We start from the raw sequence: 21,176 nt of genomic DNA, 5'->3' as shown, positions 1-21,176 counted from the left end.
CATGGACACAATCTTTAAACATGTTTGACATTTAGAGAAAGAGCAACGTTCTTATTTTACTAGTCATGAAGGACTCTTGAGAAGCAATTGTTGGTGGCAAGCAGTAGTCTTCAAGGTTTATAGACACAAATCATAATCAGTCTACTCCATTTTCATAGTTTTATTAGTTGGAGAGAGTTAATGAGCATGGGAAGAAACAAATATCAAACCAGATAGGGTGTTGGGCTTTGCTATGAACCAGGTTGAAGGGTTACCATTTGTACAAGGGTAAAAATACCCATTACCTTCCCGAGTACCACGAAGGTTGCTTTAGTAAGTACAAACATTCAGTATTCTCTTGAGTGAAGAATAATTTTCTAAGGGGAACACATAATAGCTTTACTTCATTACAGAAGCTTTAATCTGTCCTGTGATACAGTCTGTGAAGCCCAGACATATTGAGAGGATTATGCTAGTCCTGCCTCCTGCCACCTTTTGCCTGAAGAGTGGGAAGTTGCTGTACCCTGGTACCCTCTCCATGTGACCCAGAACCCTGTTGTTTATGGGTGTGGGCTCTTAAGCATATATCACCTGATACAATAGCAGTGTCACATTTCTGTGATTAAAGAGATGACAGAATAAATGGGATAGGTATGCTCTCCTTAATACATATTAGTCTCCAAACTCTTGAAAGCAAGATTTAACAGGGTTAAAAATGAAGTCCTTTAGAAATCACATTTAAGGATATATGTCTGAAATATGGGATAAACAGGTAGAATTCTTTGGTTATATTTGGCTTGCAGACCTTGGGAATGCTGTAGTTACACAACAGCTACAGCACCAATCCAAAGGTTTCCTCTAGGCTCACTGGAATATTTCATCTTTACTGTAGTGACATTGTTGTGTTTATTCTGTATTACCATCCTCTGCTCCCTCTTGACATGAATGCAAGTTCTGCGTTTTTTAGAACACAGAAAAGCTGCTGGATGTAATGGCACCTTTACCTTTCTGTTGGTGGAGCACTGAGCATAGAACAGGGAACTGGATTGTGCTCCTAACTGAAAAACAAAATGAACAAATGTAGTTTGTTGTTCCTCTTTGTTGTTCTAAATCCTGTAATTTTATTTATTTTTATTTATTGTATTTATACCCCTATCTAGTCATTTCAACCACTCTAGGTGGCCATTATGATGATGATGATGATGATGATGATGATATTATTATTATTATTATTATTATTATTATTATTATTATTATTATTATTATTATTATTATTATTATTATTATTATTATTATTATTGTAGTTATGATCTTTATATATCATATGTTCTGCACATGCACAGGCATCTAAAGCTGAAATGAAAGCAAAAGTTCTTTAGAGAGTGCTCCACCTAACCTGAGCTGGGAAATATAACTGTGGCTCTCACCTCACCATCAGTTCCATTCCATCTGTACATGTTCCACCAACCTTAGTTGGGTTCTTCAGCAACCAATCTTCCTTGCTACAATCCCTTTGGATCTCCCCCAGATTGCGTGTCATCATTTTTCCAACTTTGGATTGATCATTCAGCACCACCCTCTTCCACTTTGGCTTGGAATGCCTTCTTTAAAAATGTTCCAAATATCCAGTAAGATTCTTGCATCCTGGTGGATACTTAAAGTCTTCTGCCTTGTTCTGAAATGCTGTCTGCCAGAATCCTTTCAAAGTCAGCAGTTGTGTCTCAGGGCATCCTGTTGGGAAAAGGCATGATAAGCATCTGAGCAAGATGCCCACAGTTGAGCTTTGTTGTCACTTTTGACAGCATCAAAACATTGACCTCTGGTTTCTCCACCTCACAGCACATCCCTGGGCCCACAACCATCTATTTCAGTAGGACCAGGGGCAACCACAAATCAATCTTGGCATATTACAGGTGGCAAACATCCTACCTTTTGGTCACCCTCTCACAAAAACAAGAGGGACAGAAGTGGCAGTAAGGGGAACTCTGGGGGAAGAATTGATCATGTTCTACTTGAATTGTTGATTTCAAAAGAAATAAAAGCAGAGTACAGATATGGTTATAGAATCATACACAAGGGGAATGATTAATGGTTCCTTTTCAAACTGGGAGGAGGTAACAAGTGGTGTGCCCCAGTGTTGAGTCCTGGGCCGAATATTATTGAACATTTTTATTAACAATCTGGATAAGGGGATACAGGGAATGCTAATCATATTTGCAAATTACACAAAATTGGGTGGAATAGCCAATACACTAAAAAGACAGAAACAACATTTAAAATCATTTGGATAGGCTGGAGCACTGATCTGAAAACAACAGAATGAAATTGAAGTGGGAGAAGTGCAAAGTACTGCACTTAGGAAATAAACCAAACACATTCCCTATGAGTGAGAAGGATCTTGGAATCATTGTAGATCACAAGCTGAATATGAGGCAATAGTGGTTACAAAAATGTGTGGCTACGAAACAGGCTAGTGCTATTTTAGGCTGCGTTAACAGAAGTATAGTCTCCAAATCCCATGAGGTACTAGTCCCTCTCTGTTCAACACTGGTTAGGCCCCATACTCAGTTCTGGATACTGCAGTTTAAGATAAATTTTGAGTTTCTAGAACAAGTTCACGAGGGAACAAGGATGATTATGGGAACTGGAAAGCAAGCCCTATGAGGAAAGACTAAAATTGGTTATGTTTAGCCTTGAGAAAAGAAGGCAGAGGGGAGACATGATAGCACTTTTCAAATACTTGATGGATTGTCTTATAGAGGAGGGGCAGGATTTTTTCTGGATTATCCTAGAGTGCAGGACATGTAATAATGGGCTCAAGTTACAAGATGTCAGATTTCACTTGAATATCAGGAAAAAACTTTCTAACTGTTAAGAGGAGTACGGCAGTGGAGGCAGCGAGGGCCCAAACACTGGAAGCATTCAAGAGAAAATTACCATATTTTTTGTTCCATAAGACGCACTCCCCCCCAAAAAGATGTGGGGAGGGAAGTCTATGCGTCTTATGGAGCGAAGGCGGCGATTTCGCCCCCACTGGCCCCGTAGGGGGGAGCATCGCAAGGGTCCGAGTGAGCCTTCCAGGACCCTTGCAATGCTCCCCCCACCCCCACAGGGCCAGTGTGGGCGAAATCACCAGCTTCCAGGTGGGGGGAGCGTCTCAAGGGTCCTGGAAGGCTCACTCGGACCCTTGTGATGCTCCCTCCACCCCCCACGGGGCCAGCGCAGGTGAAATCGCCAACTTCCAGGGTGATTTAGCCTGCGCTGCCCCCCTGTGGGGGGTGGGGGGGGGTGAGCGTCGCAAGGGTCCGAGTGAGCCTTCCAGGACCCTTGTGACGCTCCCCCCACCCCCACGGGGCCAGCGTGGGCGAAATTGCCTGGCCCCGTGGGGTGGGGTGGGGTGAGCGTAGCAAGGGTCCGAGTGAGCCTTCCAGGACCCTTGTGACGCTCCCCCCACCCCCACGGGGCCAGCGTGGGCGAAATTGCCTGGCCCCGTGGGGTGGGGTGGGGTGAGCGTAGCAAGGGTCCGAGTGAGCCTTCCAGGACCCTTGTGACGCTCCCCCCACCCCCACGGGGCCAGCGTGGGCGAAATTGCCTGGCCCCGTGGGGTGGGGTGGGGTGAGCGTAGCAAGGGTCCGAGTGAGCATTCCAGGACCCTTGTGATGCTCCCCACCCCCACGGGGCCAGCGCGGTTGAAATCAGCAGCTTCCAGGTGGGGGGTGCGTCGCAAGGGTCCTGGAAGGCTCACTCGGACCCTTGTGACGCTCCCTCCACCCCCCACGGGGCCAGCACGGGTGAAATCGCCAGCTTGCAGGGTGATTTAGCCTGCGCTGCCCCCCGTGGTGGGTGGTGGGGGAGTGTCGTAAGGGTCCAAGTGAGCCTTCCAGGACCCTTGTGATGCTCTCCCCACCCCCCCCCACGGGGCCAGCACGGATGAAATCGCCAGCTTCTGGGACTCTTGAGGCTTGGGAAGCTTCAGAAGAGTCCCAGAAGGTGGCGATTTTGCCCCCTCTGGCCTCCGGGGGGGGGCTGGGTGAGCCTCCAAAGGGTCCTAGGGTGTGTTCCATAAGACGGACCTCTCCATAAGGCTGACCAATTTTTAGGAGAAGAAAACAGATTTTTTTTTTCCTGTTTTCTTCTCCTAAAAATTTGGTGCGTCTTATGGAGTGAAAAATACGGTAGACAATCATCTGTCAGAAAATGTTTTGATTTGAATTCCTACATTCAGCTGGAGGTTGGACTTGATGGTGTTATAGATCCTTTCCAACTTCATGATTCTATGGTTCTATGATTCATATTGCCCATGCCTATTCCAAAGGTGAGGTAGTGGAATTCTCCATTGCTTTATGCTACCTGCCACACTCACTGCACCCCTGATCCTGGGGAGTGTTACATCTGACTCACTGGCCTCTCCATTCAAATTCTTTCTATCACTCCTCAAGCTGAGAACTCCGTATACCACCATACCACCCCCACCCCCAAGGCCTCCTACTAACTGCAGTTGTGGTAGTGAAACTCAGAGACAAGTAGGCAATATACATCCTTGTGACTTCAAGCCAGCTCTGATCCTTCACTCTCTCAGCCTCTCCCAATGATGGTATTGCTAGTTTTCCATGATTCCCTACTTCCTAACATGAAATCATGGTTGTCTTCACAGCCTGCACGTTGTAATTTGCTGATCTTTCCCTACTGATGAAGAATGTGATCTGTCCTTTGAGCAGCATGAAAACTTTCCACATTCTACATACAGTCTTTCCTTTCTCCAAGAAAGAGCCATACCTCTGTTTTCATTATTCGTTGCTACCATTTACTTGACTGCAAAGAATTCTGCTTGGTATTCTGTGCAGAGCAGCAACCTGACACAGTTCACATCCTTTATTTGTCATTATCCCATGTTATGAGAGATCGCTAGGTGATATTTCCTGGGTGCTGATGACACCTCTTAACATGGCAAGTCAGCTTTTTAATCATCTATATATGTGATACAGAGAGACCACAATGAACAACTTGCTTATCTATATGTGTGGTTCTTTGAGTGATCATCTGTGCGTTCATACATCTTATCCTTCTCACCTCTTGTGGTTATTGGAAATCATTTTGGTCTTAGTTGCTGTTTTGCAGCAGACACCTGGAACGTCTCTGGTCTGGGGTGGGCAAGGCCCCCCACCAAATTACTTTTGCTTTTGGTTTATTTATAGAAGGCTACAAGATGTATGTATATGTGCAGGACACACCTGTAGGTGCGAATGCATAAATGACACAGATAAGTAACTCATTCTTATGTGTATAGACGTTTTCTCTGTTTTTAAGTGTTTATGTGCATTTTAGTTATTAATGCTGTTGTTTTTGTTTTAGTCCTCAGTATTACAAGATAATAGAGGAATGTGTTTCACAAATAGTATTGCACTGTAGTGGCATGGATCCTGATTTCAAATGTAGAGAGCGGTTGGATGTAGACTTCAGTCATCTCATAGGTATTTATGTGTCTTATATATTTTAAATACTAAAGCTGTATAATAATTGTTTATAAAACCACATGTTGTGCAGTGTGTGATGTACCAGAAATGAGCCATTTTAAATAATATAGATTTATTAGTGGAGAATAAAACCCATGTCTTTTATTTGATTTAGCAGTATTTACCAGGAACTTGGTTTGAAGTGTAGATTATTTTATTTATTTAATCCATGCATGATACTAACCAAATCTGTTGTCCTGGATTGGCCTTTGAGACACATACAGAAACAATATTGCTACAATATGCTCTACATGCATGAAGGAATTATGCAGGTTATGTGCAGCACAGGTCCTTTTGTTATCATGTGCTGTCAAGTCACTTCTGACTTGCATTGACTCTATGAATGATCTGCAAAATGTCCTGTCCGAAACAGCCTTGCTCAACCCTGTGGCTCCCTTTGGAGAATTAGTTCCTCTCGTATTTGGTCTTCCTCTTTTCCCGCTGCCTTCCACCTTTTCTGGCATCGTCTCTTCCATACAATTTTGCCTTATGATGTGCCAAAGTAGATAGCCTGAGTTTTGTCTTTTTTGCCTCTGGAGACTGTGAGGGTTCAAATTTTACCTCCTCTGGTTTCAACAGAGACACTGGGGACCCTTGCTTTAGAATATCATAACTATGTTTTATTGGAACATGTAACAGCAAGTCCGTATGCTCAAACTCAACTTCTGCATTGTCTCGTTGCCAACGGGTCCCACGAGGGCATCCAAACGTCTTTATTAAAGGGGTTACAGTTTGAGTCATTCCAAGGTCCCTTCGCAAATGGGTTACTGTTTTCCATCTCAGCAGTTTCTGCCTCAGGGTTTAAAAATGGGGTGGTCTCTTCATCTTGCCCCTCTAACTCATAAGGGTCTTCCTCTCCTCAAAGAGGGGCCCACGGTCCACCAGGTATCCCCTCCTCTGGGCTTCCTCCAGAGTTTGGGAGTTCATTTTCCCAGTGTGCCATTTACAGGTAGAGCCAGCCTGTATGGCCTTGGGCAAGCTGCATTGGCCCGGGATACACCCAGAAGAAGGGAATAGGAGACCACTTGTGAGTATTTTCTACCTGGAAAACCCTGAAAAGAGTCACTGTAAGTCAGAATTGACTTGACGGCATATTATTTCTCACTAAGTACTGAATATAATACGTTTTGTTTTAAAGAGACATTGAATTTTGGGGCAGAATCTGCGTTTGGGGTGTGATTCTTCTGAAGCAGTTCTTGGTGGGCCAATGAGGAACGCTTTTCAACATCAAGTTATATTCAAATTTTAGATTTTTGAAACTAGTGGAATTAGAAATGTTGAGCATTTCATGTTTGGTTTGCATTAGTAGGGTAGATGTTTGCTCTTTAAGATAACTTTCTGTTGTTGTTTTTTATTTGAAACCTTTTAGATAACTGTATTGACAAAGCAAAGGTGGAAGAAAGTGAGCAAAAAGCTGCAGAATTTTCCAAAAAGGTAGGCCTAAAAAGTATATATGACACTGAAGACCTGTTGCATTTTTGAGTTGGAGATAATTTGTTTTTAACCTTAAATCTGTATTTTTAAATAGTTGATACATTTATTTTAAGGTTTGGTATTACAACGTTTCTTTACATGAAATTCTGCACAGTGTTGAAGAGATGAATGCAACTATCTTGGAGAAATGTAGGGTCCACAATATAACCAGTTGCTTAACAATATCTGAAAACCTGAAACTTCAGTAGCGAACCTGAAGTACACATCTGAATTCTAGAAATGCTGCTGTTGTTTTAGGTTAGAAATGTAGGAAAATGAGAGCCAGAGAGTACAGAGCCTCTAACCATATATTGCTCACACTAACTGGCAGCAGCTCTCCAGGGTTTCTGCATCATTCTTTTCTAGCCCTAGCTGGAAATGGCAGGAATCTACTTTGGGAGACTGTGTGCTTGTAAAACACATTCTCTATCACTAAGACACGTTCAGGTATGAGAAATACTCTCATATTGTGGATAAGGCAGAGGTATGCTTGTGTTGTCCTACAGCTGGGACCACCATCCTGCCTCAAAAGTTCCTGAAGAGTTTTTGCTTCCTTGACTGCCCATAAAAATGGGGGTTGTCTACTTCGTTCATACTTTGAGTAAGGCAACCATGAAAGGGCTGCAGGATCAAAGGGCTGTGATTGTGCAGCCCTTTGATCCTTTCCCCCTACTTCCGTGTATAAGACGACCCTCAATTTTTACTCTATTTTAGAAAAAATTACCATCTTACACACAGAAAAATGCAGCACTTTTCAGTCATAGCCAGTGGAAGTACTAACTTCATAGTATGTAGTTCCTTTTCAGTTTGAAATTTTCCCCATATATTTAAGCACTAACAAATAACTTCCTTTTAGCTAGAATTTTTTTAGGAATACAGTGGTGCCTTGCTAGATGATTGCCTCGCGGAGCAAAAAAACTGCAGGACTATTGGTTTTCACGATCCCTGTGGTGCATTGCAAGACGGTTTTTTCTATGACCATGTTTTGCAAGACTTTTTTTTTTCAAGACCCATGCTTCTCAAGATGAATAAATTTCATAGGGAAATATAGGGAACCCCATAGGGAACCTCGCAAGACGATTTTTTCACAAGACGATTTTTGTGGAACGAATTAAAATTGTCTTGCAAGGCACCACTGTAGTACGTTGTTGAAACTGAAATCTTTGATCAGGGTTGTGAGCCCTGCTAGTTCTCCTCAGATTGGTATGTGGTCCCTTCTCTCTTCCTGGATCTATGGATTCAACATCAGCTTTTCCAAAGACAAGAAGGTTTATTAAAATTTTATGCATTGGAACTGGGTCGGCCACACTCACCAGTAGCTCTCTCCACTGTCCTTACCTTCATGCTCCACCACGAACAAAAGGGACTTTCCATCTCTTCTGTAAAAGACTTCCTGGCAGCCATAGTGGCGCATCAACCAGCTAGCCGCCCATCTTTATGTCTCTTCAAACATAAAACTGCTAAGAAGTGCCTCAAGGGCCTTCAGAATACCTAGCCAGATGTGAGACACATACACCCTGTCATGATCCCCACGTGGCCCCTGCTTGTTTCACCAAACTAAGAGCTTGTGCTACGTGTGTTTCAGCTGCCACCAGTTGATTACCTCAACATTGGTTGTTATAGGTTTTTTTGGGCTGTTTGGACGCGTACTGAATGTTTTTCTTCCTAATGTTTTGCCAGTCTCTGTGGCCGGCATCTTCAGAGGATAGGAGTTAGAAATCTCTCTGTGTTCTGGTGTAGTGTGTTGGATAGTTGAGTATTTGTAGTTGTGGGATCAGCTTTTTTGTGCTTTTCAGGAGATTGGGTGATTCTGGTGATCAGGGTGTTCTTTTGTTATGGGTGTATTGTTGTGATAAGGATGTTGTTAGCTAGTCTTTGTGTGCAGTGATCACCAGTCCTTGTGGCTGAGTAGAGTTTGTTGACCTTTTGCAGGCTGTATTTTTCAGTGCTGGGAGCCAGGCTTTGTTGAGTTTTAGACTTCTTTTTTGTTGAAGCTCTGCTCGTGTTTGTGATTTCAATGGCTTCCCTGTGCAGTCTAACATAATGATCGCTGGTGTTGTCCAGTATTTCAGTATTTTGAAATAGAATTTCATGTCCAGCTTGTTTTAGGGCATGTTCAGCTACTGCCAATTTTTCCGGTTGTTTCAGCCAGCAGTGTCTCTCATGTTATTTGATCCTGGTATGGATGCTGCGTTTTGTGGTTCCAATATATACCTGGCCATGACTGCAAGGTATCAGCTATACTCCTGCAGTAGGGAGGGGTTCCCTTTTGTCCTTTGCTGACTATAACATTTGTTGTATTTTTGTGGTGAGCCTGAATACTGTTTGTAGGTTGTGTTTTTTCAAAAGTTTCCCCAAGTGGTCCATAACCCCTGTGATGTATGGCAGAAACACTTTATTTGTGGGTGGCTGTTTTTCTTCTTCAGTTTGGTGTTGTTTTCTTGGTTTGATGGCTCTTGTGATTTCATTCTTGGAATAGCCGTTTGCCTGGAGGGCCCAATTCAGATGGCTGAATTTGGTGCTGAGAAATTGAGCTTCACAGTTCCCATTCACATAGTCTACAAGTGTTTTGATTATGCCTCTCTTTTGTTGTGGGTGGTGGTTGCTATTTTTGTGTAGGTACTGGTCTGTGTGGGTGGGTTTTCTGTAGACCTTGTATCCTAATAGGAGGTCAGGTTTGTGTATGACCATGACATCTAAGAAAGGGAGTTGGCCCTCTATTTCTTTTTGTTAGTAAGTTATATTTCTTCTTCGTGGTCTCTGTGAATGCACACATTTGGGTTAAACAACGCCTGCGTTGGCTATCTCGGAATCTTCTAGAGCTTTTCTGAAAAAGTAACAAAGTTTAGAACGCCCCTTCCATGCATGCTCCATCCCCGTTAGCCTCCTGTTCCAATTTTTCCGCCATTGTGCTAGGAACATCTCGGACAGAGCTCTCAGTATTTTCACCTCATCCCCTAATTTTCGACACACACACTTTATTTTTCGATTAAGAAATCTCTCTATTGCCCCTTTACCTTGGAACGGCTCTTGACTACTCTTCGCTTTGCAGACTTAACTTGTTAAATTGGCTTCAAATCCTCATTTTATTGATTGACGCCACAGGGAATTCCTTTACCTCGTTAGTGCTGGTTGTTTCCAGAGATCAACAATTACTGCTCTAAGTAATCTCGCTCCCTGGCAGATTGTTTTATGTCCCCCTCAGGGCCTTTTAGCCAGTGCAAGGCATGTTCCCGAAAACTCCCATTTTCTGACGTCCACAACCTTTGTCTTTTTTGTCTGGGAGATTAGCACCAACCCCAGTCTTGCCGTCATTGTAAAAAGTTTACCAAAGCAGGTTTAAGAGCATGCCAACAAAGACTAAAAATTTATTTATGGGACAAAATCTTGTCTGTTTCTAAACCGTCAGACATGGAATCTACATCTAATCCATCAGCTGCGCCTCGCTCCAAAACAAATATTTCATCTCCCTTTAAGTCAGCCTCAAAACCACCCAAAAAGCCGGCGGTGGCTACTTCTAAGAAGGCTTCGACTTCGACATCTAAGACTCCTATTGTTAAAGATCAGATGAAGCCGAAGAAATCGGTTGCCCAGCCTAAGAAGGACAAACCAAAGAACCACAAGACTATTCCTCCCGTGATGCCTTCTCTACCATCTCTAATCCTCGAGGACTCCTCTCAGGATCATGATTCTTTGTCGGAGGCAATGCCATCTCTACCGCCTTGACAACATGTCAGTTCACTGGTTGAGCCCGAGCATTCACCGAGCGCGGGCAGGCTTGAAGAGGCTGTTCCTTCCAGCCCACCCTCTGCCCATCATAGCCTTGCTTCCGCCGGGCGGGTGTCACAGGCACCTCGGTTGCCTTCCTTGTCATTGAGGCATGACTCCCCACCTCGCAAGAAAACAGCCAAGAGAAAACACATCTGTCCTGATCGGCGCCAATCTTCTCTGAAAGAAGCAGTTGCCCCGCTCAAGTCCTCTCAATGTCATAAGAAACATAGGCACGATCGCAAAGCCTATGTCGAGGTCGACAAGAAAAGATCCAAATGTTGATGTCGATATTATGACACCGAATCTGACTGTTCCTCAACATCGAAGGACTACCATAGACGGAAACGGGCACGCTATACTTCTTCTTCCTCCACCTGAACGTTGAGCTCCCCGTCACCGCCTCAGCGTCGACAACGCCACAATGCTGACAAAATTTTGCAGGCTAAGGATACTTCAAAAGCATCTAATAAACATGCTTTGATGTCGAGATCAGCGTCGAAGGAGACCCGTCATGCTGAGCGTCATTCATATACCCAGCAAACAACTACACGTCACTCTAGTCAAAGAAGAAAGGACACCCAATCCCTTCCTTCAGATCAAGAGGAGATTCTCTCTGAGGTATCCTCTCACCAAGGAGATGAGTTGCTTTCTCCGCCTCGGGCAGACTCACTTATGGAAGCTGAGTCCTTTGAATCAGATACAGGGGATCCTCATCCCTCTTCCCCTTCTGAGGATTTTTCCTCTTATGTGCAGATGATAGCCAGAATGGCTAAAACACTTAAAACGGACACGCAACTACCACCTCCTCCTTCAGATGATCTAATCTTTGGAGACATAGATCAAGAAAGGACACAGCCATTTAGCTTGTCCTTTATACCAGCACTCGTGAATTTGGTGAAAGAGTCATGGCTTCAACTATCTAATCCTCAGCCAATGGCTAGGAGGGCTGAGAACATATATCGTGTCCATGGTGATGAGACTAATTTCCTAACAAAGCACCTGGTCCCTAACTCTATTATTGTACAGGCTAATTTATTTATTTATTTATTTATTTATTTATTTATTTATTTATTTATTTATTTATTTATTTATTTATTTATTTATTTATTTATTTATTTATTTATTTATTTATTTATTTATTTATTTATTTATTTATTTTATATTCTGCTTATCTAGTCAGCTCAGACCACTCTAGGCGGCTAACAATCAGCAAATAAAAATAAACAGATATGGTAACATAAATGGTAAAAAGCTTACAAGATAGGAAACCAAAGAATTCATCTGAAGCGTCAGGATGCCAGCATGTGACTCCAACCAATAGGGAAGGAAGAAAATTGGATGTGCTAGGCAGAAAAATATACAACTTTGCAGCTTTCCTGCTCCGGGTAGCCAGCTATCAAGCGGCTATAGGGGCATATCAAAAGCAGTTGTGGACCAAAGTACTCCCAACACTTCAGTCGGCTCCTGATGACACATGTCAAGAACTTCTTAACACCTATGCCGAGGCAATGACACTCTCCAAGCACCAGCGTTTGGCATCCAGACACTGCGGATGCTTCGGCCAAGACACTTGCTTCTTCCATAGCACTACACTGACATGCATGGTTGCGAGCATCTGGCATTGTGGAGGATGCAAAGAAACAAATAGAGGACCAATCATTTGATGCCAAGGGTTTATTTAATGAAAATTCACACAAAATTAAGAAAACGACTAAATCATACACCATCCACCAGCAACCTAAATTCCAAAAGAATCAGTGGCAGAGGCAATATCCACACCAGCAGTTCCAGCAACAGGCTTCTCATAATTACAGGCCTTTAAAAAATACTCAAGGAAGATCGTCTCAGACTTTATCCTCCACTCCGTCTTATAGACAATAAACAACACAGAAGCGTCAATCATACCGCCCTCCCAATAAGAAATCAAAACAGTATCTTTGACTTTCACATCCCATTGGGAGCAAATTCCGCAACCACTCGCTTGGCTCCCTTTTATTGCAATTGGACAAAAATTACACAGGACAAGTGGGTGCTAAACATCATTCAATTCGGTTACAGACGAGTTCAAAGAGCTTCCTCCTCTAGGGCACTTAAAATTGACACCCTTCAATTCCATCCTGGAAGAAGTTCTCACCCTCCTCCAAAAACAGGCGATACCTCGAGTACCTCATCAAGACATAGCTGACGGGTTTTACTCCTGGTACTTTGCAGTACCAAAAAAGAACGGAGGGATAAGGCCCATCTTAGATCTGAGGGACCTGAACATTTACCTCAATCTACGCTGCTTCAGGATGGTCATGCTAGAGTCCATCGTCCACCTGTTAAAAAGAAAAGACTGGTTTGTGGTGATAGACCTCAAGGATGCATATTTCCACATAACAATACACCAGCACCACAGAAAATTCCTACGGTTTATATTCAGAAACAAGATCTTACAATTCTGTGCCCTACCCTTTGGCCTATCCACGGCTCCATGCACATTCACAAAGTGGTTGCATTCCTGCGTCTCCACAGAATTTTTCTGGTAGCAGTACACATTTCAGCGTCGGACAATCAAGTAGCAGATGAACTGAGTCACCTGACAGGTCAGTCCCACGAGAGGGAACTGGACAGAAGCATATTCCAGATGCTCTGCAAGAGGTGGGGTCATCCCTCCATAGACATGTTCGCATCACACATAAACAAGAAATGCAACATGTATGCATCTCGAGTAGGCAGAGGTCCCCACTCTCTGGGAGATGTGTTTATGATTCCTTGGCGAACGGACTTGCTATACTTATTCCCCCGATTCCTCTGATCCAAAGAACTGTGGTCAAGTTGAAACAGGAGCGAATACAGGCCATCTTCATCGCTCCATGTTGGTCACGTCAACCATGGTTCTCTACCTTCACAGAGATGGCTGTGGATGTGTTCAGGCTTCCACCACTACCACATCTGTTGACTCAGAACTCCGGCAACAGTCTACACCCGGACTTGCAATCTCTCTACCTCATGGTCTGGAGGATTTGCTGTCGATTAAAGAAGTATTAGATAAAGCCAGAAAACCATCTACCAACCTTCTGTATAAATATAAATGGAACAATTTCCTCAGATTCACCGAGTCAAGGCAATTGCAGGCATCTTCTGTTTCCCTCCAAACATTACTGTACTTATATATCTACGCTATCTATTTGATTTAGGACTGGCTTTATCCACTTTCAGTCTACATTTCAGCTATAGTCTCCTTCCAACCCAGAGACTCTGAATCGTCTTGTCTCTTTTCTAACCCAACATTAAAATCTTTTCTGAAAGGACTCACTAATATCCGTCCTCCTACTAAACCTCAAGTGCCACAATGGTCTCTCACATTGGTACTAAGTTCACTTACTCGACACCCCTTTGAACCCATGTGTTTGTGTGATATGCGGTGTTGTTATTTAAAATGTTATTTCTAGTTGCTGTTACGTCTGCGAGAAGAGCAAGTGAGTTGGCAGCTCTAAGGTCAGATGCTCCTTACCTGCAATTCTTCAGGGACAAAGTTATCTTATGCCCAGATGTATCCTTCTTACCTAAAGCTGTTTCAGAGTTTCATCTTAATCAACCCCTTTTACTACCAACATTGTTTCCTCAACCATCGTCTGATATCGAGCGCATGCTTCATTCCCTAGACATCCGACGAGCGTTGGCATATTATGTCTCCAGAACTAAAGACTTTCGTGCCTCTGAAAGACTCTTTTTGTGTTTTCATGGACCACACAAAGGGTTGCCGGCTTCGTCTTCCACCATTTCCAGATGGCTTGTCTCCACAATTGGTGTTGCTTATGAATTAGTCGGTAAGACTGTGCCTGAAGTCTGAAAGGCCATTCTACAAGGTCTATGGCGACATCTACTGCTTTGTTACATGGTGTGGACATTCCTGACATCTGCAGAGTGACAACATGGTCCACGGTATCCACGTTCATCACTACACTATGGACTTGACCTTCGAGCAAAGAAAGAGACAAGTTTTGGAAGGGCTGTTTTGACATCTGTCCTGCAGTGACGGCCCTCCTTCCGGTAAGTGAGCTTGCCAGTCACCCAAATGTGTACATTCACATAGGGCACGAAGAAGAAAAGAAAGGTTACTTACCTGTAACCATGGTTCTTCGAGTGGACCTCTGTGAATTCACATATCCCACCCAGCCTCTCCGCTATCCATCACTGTTTATGCATATGCTGAGCTCAGGTGCTGGTGGCGGATAAATGGAACTGGAGGCTGAGGGGGATGGAGCATGCGTGGAAGGGGCGTTCTAAACTTTGTTACTTTTTCAGAAAAGCTCTAGAAGATTCTGAGATAGCCAACACAGGTGCTGTTTAACACAAATGTGTGAATTCACAGAGGTCCACTTGAAGAACCATGATTACAGGTAAGTAACCTTTCTTGAGTAGATGCTGTTGAGATAGTTCAGAAATTCTTCCAGTTTTTCTTCACCGTGGTTCCAAATTGCGAAGGTCTCATCCACATATCTGAACCAGACTGTGGGTGTGAAGGGTGCTGAAGCCAGGGCCTGTTTTTTGAAATGTTCCATGTAGAAGTTTCTGTAACCGGGATGAGGGGGTTGCCTATGGCCACTCCATCCATCTGTTCATAGAACTCATTATCCCACTGAAAGTAGCTGGTTGTTGGGCAGCGTTAGAAAAGGGCTTTGATGTTTTGTGGAAAAATCTGCTGGATGAGTGTCAGTGTGTCCTTTACTGGTACCTTGGTGAATAGGGGTACTATGTCAAAGCTAATCAGTCTATCCCTGGGGTTGAGTTTTAGGGTGCTGATCTTGTTTATGAAATGTCCTGAGTCTTTGATGTAGGATGAGGTTTGTCCAATGTGGGTCTGTAGGAGGGTGGCTAGATGCAGCATTTGGATGGGCTGTCTTCTCTGTTTTGGTGTAACTCCTATCTCCAATCTATAGCATGCCAGTCACCTATCTTGTGTGCATATATGGACACTAGACTTGGTTATATATGTAACTATGGTGCTTTGAATGGTGATCCATGTATCCACACAATCCTGCCCACCTGTGCTCTTATTCTGCCCTTCTGCATTTTTCCTTGCAGCGGACAACTGGGACTGAGGAAAGCAGGGCCATGCTTGCATGGTATAAGTTAAGGCACTTTTGTTTTTTGAGGCTCTGGAACTTTCTGAATCAGTGTTGTGCAGGCGCGCACACCCATTTTGTGTGGCTACATGGATCACAATTCAAAGAATCTAGGTTACATAAGTAACTAAGTCTTTCACATTTAGAAGAATAGTCAGTTTAATTGAAAGATGCCTTATGTGCATGTTTATGCATGTGTATGTCTGTATCACATATACAACACACATACAAAGTTTTCCACTTTCCGTTTCGGTCTTTTGTTTGTCAAAGTATTTCGGCCTGTGAAAAAAATGTCTTCTTTGTATTGCCATAAAGCTCTAGTGTTTTGTATTTAGTGTTCTGTATCCTTTGAGCACACCATCTTACTGATCCTGGCCAAAGTATTTATGAGGAAAGTGAGCAACTCTGTGCCCTTTAACATTGTAAATGTTTGGGCAGAATGTGAACTATATGCAGAGTGTGAATTATAACATTTGAAATAGTTTCTTAAAATTCTGGAAATAATTCTTGTATACCTGGTAGTTGGCAGGAATCTGCTGACTTAGTTGTTATCAATGCTTTTAGATTAGAAAAACTGGATTTAAAAAAAAGTCTAGGAAGTTAGTCAGGCATCTGTTACTTTGCTCAGTCTATATAACACTGAAGTTTCAGTATTAGGTTTGGACAGAGATGTATGAGTGTTTCTATGTTGGTGATCATTGCAGTTTGATGAAGAGTTCACAGCTCGACAGGAGGCACAAGCTGAGCTTCAAAAACGAGAAGAGAAAATCAAAGAACTTGAAGCTGAAATCCAGCAGTTACGAACCCAGGTAATGTAACAAGATGGATTTCACATTCTGTCAAAATACCTTTTACTTCAGGTAAAACAACAAATTAAATTTTGTTAGAATGGAAGGGCAATTCTTAATAGTGTTTAAAGAATGAATGGTAAGAGAAATTATGTTTCTTTATTCAAAATAAGACAGACAATGGACTCCCCTTGTTCTCTGTAGATGACTAAGAACCTCACATAGATTATTTTTAACATTTGATCCTTTTATTTAAGTTGAAGTAGTGGTTACTGGCTATTTTATTTATGTTGTGTTAGTGGTTATGTTCAACATATATGAATGCATATACAGTGGTGCCCCACATGACGATGATAATCTTTGCCATAGAAATCGCTGTCTTGTGAAAACATCGTCTTGCGAAAACTGTTTCCCCATTGAAATGCATTGAAACCCCAATGCGTTCCAGTGGGGAAAAATCATCGTCGTTTTGCCAAGATCGCCCATAGGGCTGTCCTGCAAAGCATTGGTCCCGAAAACAACAGTTTTGCGAAGCGCATCAGTGCCAAAATCGTCGTCTTTCAAGAAATGGTTTGCGAGGTACGGACCCAAACATTGTCCAGTGAAAATTGCCCATTGGAAACACTGTTTTGCGAATCGCTATAGCGATCACAAAACCTCATTGTCATGCAGATTTGTCATTTTGTGAGGTCATCGTCTAGCGGGGCACCACTGTAGTCGAGTACATTCAATATATTTATATTTTTAATTGAATGCTGTGGAATGCATTTGTATTACTCTAGATCAGTATGAATGAAAAGAGAAATAACATACAAATATACGAGTTTACCAGAAGTGGCTTTTTGAAGGTTTTATGCTCCCTTTGAATAGATCCCCCAAACCTAAAACTGGCTAATCTTAGCAGCATGGTATCCAAATCTTGAAAGACAAGACCACTTTTGAAAATTTGCTGTAAGCAACTGTCCACTGTTAGTAGTGTTTTTAAGTACCGTATTTTTCGCTCCATAAGACGCACCTTTCCATAAGACGCACCAATTTTTTAGGAGAAGAAAACAGGAAAATATAATCTGTTTTCTTCGCTCCATAAGACGCACAGACTTTCCACCCCCTGTTTTGTAAGAAAAAAGTGTGTCTTATGGTGCGAAAAATACGGTATTTAGTTTTGTAAGCATATCTATCTGTCTAACGTTATTTAAATGTGCTTTTTGGTTTACTGTAATTCGTCTGGAAATAAATGATGCATGAGGCACACAGTGCAAATGTAAAATATAGTTTATATTAGATTCAGTTGCTCCAGATGTCTATTAAACAAACTATCTTCTGGATATTCCAGTGTTTTTAATGTGATTTCTAGTATTTATGGAGAAATTTTGGTGGATATGTTAATCTAATGAAATGTTTGTGTGTGTTCTGTGCTGTTAAGTCAAAACTGACTTATAGCGACCCTAATAGGGATTTCAAGGTAGGTGAGATATTTAAGGAGTGGTTTTACCAGTTCCACTGGGGATTTGAACCTTGGTCTCCAGAGTCCTAGCTCATCCAGTACACCACACTGGAAATCCCTAACTTACTGAAATACTTACCTAAAATTCCTCAACATTTTTAATACCATGGTTAGTTAATATTAAGTATTGCTTAGGACACTGTACCTTTTAAAACAGTGCTCTAAACCTTGGATCCCCAGATGTTCTTGTACTACAACTTCCAGAAATCCTGGCCAGCATGGAGGGGAAGAATTCTGGGAGTTACAGTCCAAGAACAACTGGTGACCCAAGGTAGGGAACCACTGCTGTAAAACTTCTAGATTATGGTACAACCTAGGTTATGGTTCTTAGTTATGGTTCAAAAATCATGTGCAACTTTGCACCACATAAAGCAGGAGGCATAATCAACCATTGCAGGTTTTTAAAAAGAAATTAAGAAAATCTTCAGAAATTAAAGATCTTCAGGCCCTTATAACCAGAAGGTTTCAAGGCTCAGGTAAAATCATTCCAGCAGTGGTGATCTTGAGATTTCCATCCTGTGGTTCCCAAAGTCCTCATGAGAAGCACATTGGGAGCTCCAAGTGCTTGATATGGAGTTATGCAAAAGGATCCAGCCTCTGTGTGTGTTTGTGTCACTAAACTGACTATGGCAAAGTCCTATTGACAACAAAACATAAATGCTGTGACTTTTGGTAGTGAATTGCTGCTAGTTAATAAGAGTCAGCATAGATACCAGCTATTGCAAACCAAGGGACGTGGTGGTGCTGAGGACTAAACCGCAGAAGCCTGTGCTGCAGGGTCAGAAAACCAGCAGTCGTAAGATCAAATCCACTTGACGGAGTGAGCTCCCGTCGCTTTGTCCCAGCTCCTCGCCAACCTTACTTAGGCATCCTTCAGTCTCAAAAGACTATGGTAATGTGCTTTGTATGGAGGACTTGGAACAGCGTCTAGTGTGGCTGAGGAGGCCGATTCAAGAGTGACAATCCCTTCCACACTGAAGACAAATCCAATCTGTCCCCTGTCCAGCTCCCCGATTTTGCTGCTTTTGTGACTTCCTCTTTGCCTCGGCCTGCTGGACAAGGGTCTGTTCAAATTGGGAGAGGCCGTGATGCAGTGTCTGCCTCCAGGCTGAACGCTCAGATGTCAGGGTTTCCCATCTGTTGAGGTCCATTCCTAAGGCCTTCAGATCCTGTTTGCAGATGTCCTTGTATCCCAGCTGTGGTCTCCCTCTGAGGCGATTTCCCTGCACTAATTCTCCATACAGGAGATCCTTTGGAAGCAGTTCAAAAGCATGCAAAAGTGAGTAGATAAATAGGTACCATCTCGGTGGGAAGGTAAAATGGCGTTCCCTAGTCACGCTGGCCACATGACAACGGAAACTGTCTTCAGACAAGTGCTGGCTCTACGGCTTGAAAAACAAGATGAGCACCGCCCCCTAGGGTTGGACAGGACTGAATTAAAAATGTCAAAGAGAACCTTTACCTTTATTGCATACCAAGCCTTGAAACTCAGTATGCAACAAATAATTTCTGTACTGACTATGTAACTTGAAGCAATTTGCCACCAAAAATTATGGCATTTGAGTTAACACCGACAATAGGATTTTGCCATTACCTCTTAGATTTTTAAGAGCTACAGTTTAAATGTAAATAAATAAATAATTTTGTTGGCAAGATTGTCCATTTGTTAGTCTGCCAATGGAAACTTGCTTGCTCAAGTGAAGTTTATTATAGGAAGACTACTGTGTGCAGTAGATTTTCAGCCTGTGCCTTTTTATGCCATTGATACTACATTTCACTGTGAGAACAAACTGATGTTTTGTCCAGAGCCTCAAATATGTCATAAAAGCTTGTATTGGTGCAGTTAATGAACCTCCCATCTCTTATCTTGCTAGTAGCAGTGAAACGTATTAAGAGTCACTGCAAAAATTTTGATCTTCATCCTAATTTTCCACTCTGTACAGTTAACCTCATTTAAGAGGTAGTTTTTTTCTAAGGTAGTGAATATTTAAATATGGGACCCTTTTGATGCTAATTTGATTTTAGCCAGTTGCCTTCCCTTTTAACTGTCCTGTATATGCCACAAGACAAAACTACCTTAAACTGCTGGAATGTATTTTGTTAATAGGCCTTTTTTGTTTTCAAATGTCACTTCATCAGTTTTCTTGATCTACTCGTGCAAAAATGCATACGGTGCTTGCTATATCTCACTGTAATGTAGTGACAAAAATTCAATCCATTCTTGTTAAATGATTTATACTAGTTTAAAAATTATTTGAAATGATCATATTCTCTTTCATTATGGATTTTTTCTCTACAAGGTCCTACAGTAATATGGAGCAGAATATAGTTCAGTATCCAAGGTAGCATTTTAACTTCCTTCTTCCCCCAACAAAAAACAAACAAACAAACAAACCAAATCTAAAACATGTTTGTTTTGCAGGCACCTGGATCTTCAGGTGGATTACCTCCAGCAGAGATGCCACCCCCACCGCCACCGCCACCCCCTCTTCCAGGTGGTGTAAGCTGTAAAGCTGCTGCCCCTCCTCCTCCACCACCACCACCATTACCTGGTGGTGTGATGCCACCACCACCACCACCTCCGTTGCCTGGAGTGTCTGTACCTCCACCTCCTCCACCACCACCTATGTTTGGGGCATCTATTCCACCGCCACCACCTCCTTTTGGTGGTATTCCTCCTTTAGGAGCTGCACCAACACTGCCTTTTGGGATGAAGGAGAAGAAAAAATACAACCCTGAAGTGTCTATGAAGAGAATCAATTGGGCAAAGGTATCTAAATACGGCATCCTAGGATTGGAAGGATATGACATATAAGTTTTGTAAATTCTAAAGTCCAGTAGTTTGTCTATAGAGTATCAAAATGCCTTGTAATTACTTTAAGGAATCTTGGGCTTTTGTTACTTGGCATTATGATGTGTGCATGCCTGTATAAATGTGACTGAATCAATTACAAGTCTGAACATATTAAAAGGAAATAATGCCAACATGACAGTGCCATTACAAATAATATTCATACATTTATTAAAATGAGCATCA

The 21,176-nt window shown here is 42.5% G+C and overlaps 1 protein-coding gene across 5 annotated transcripts in view; it reads left to right on the top strand.

Moving 5' to 3' along the window:
* Nucleotides 1-21,176, top strand: part of DIAPH2 (diaphanous related formin 2) — a 420,545-nt gene that overhangs the window by 103,910 nt on the left and 295,459 nt on the right. For all 5 annotated transcript variants that reach the window (XM_078380631.1, XM_072981023.2, XM_072981022.2 and 2 more), the window contains 4 exons: nt 5,332-5,450; nt 6,862-6,926; nt 16,552-16,656; nt 20,562-20,909. In XM_078380631.1, coding sequence (XP_078236757.1) covers nt 5,332-5,450; nt 6,862-6,926; nt 16,552-16,656; nt 20,562-20,909 — 637 coding nt within the window. The remainder of the gene's footprint in view (nt 1-5,331; nt 5,451-6,861; nt 6,927-16,551; nt 16,657-20,561; nt 20,910-21,176) is intronic.

This window comes from Pogona vitticeps, chromosome 11 (genome assembly GCF_051106095.1).
Source record: "Pogona vitticeps strain Pit_001003342236 chromosome 11, PviZW2.1, whole genome shotgun sequence".
Lineage (NCBI taxonomy): Eukaryota > Metazoa > Chordata > Lepidosauria > Squamata > Agamidae > Pogona > Pogona vitticeps.
Note: the sequence above shows the minus strand (reverse complement) of the source record. Positions and strands in the feature narration are given on the sequence as shown.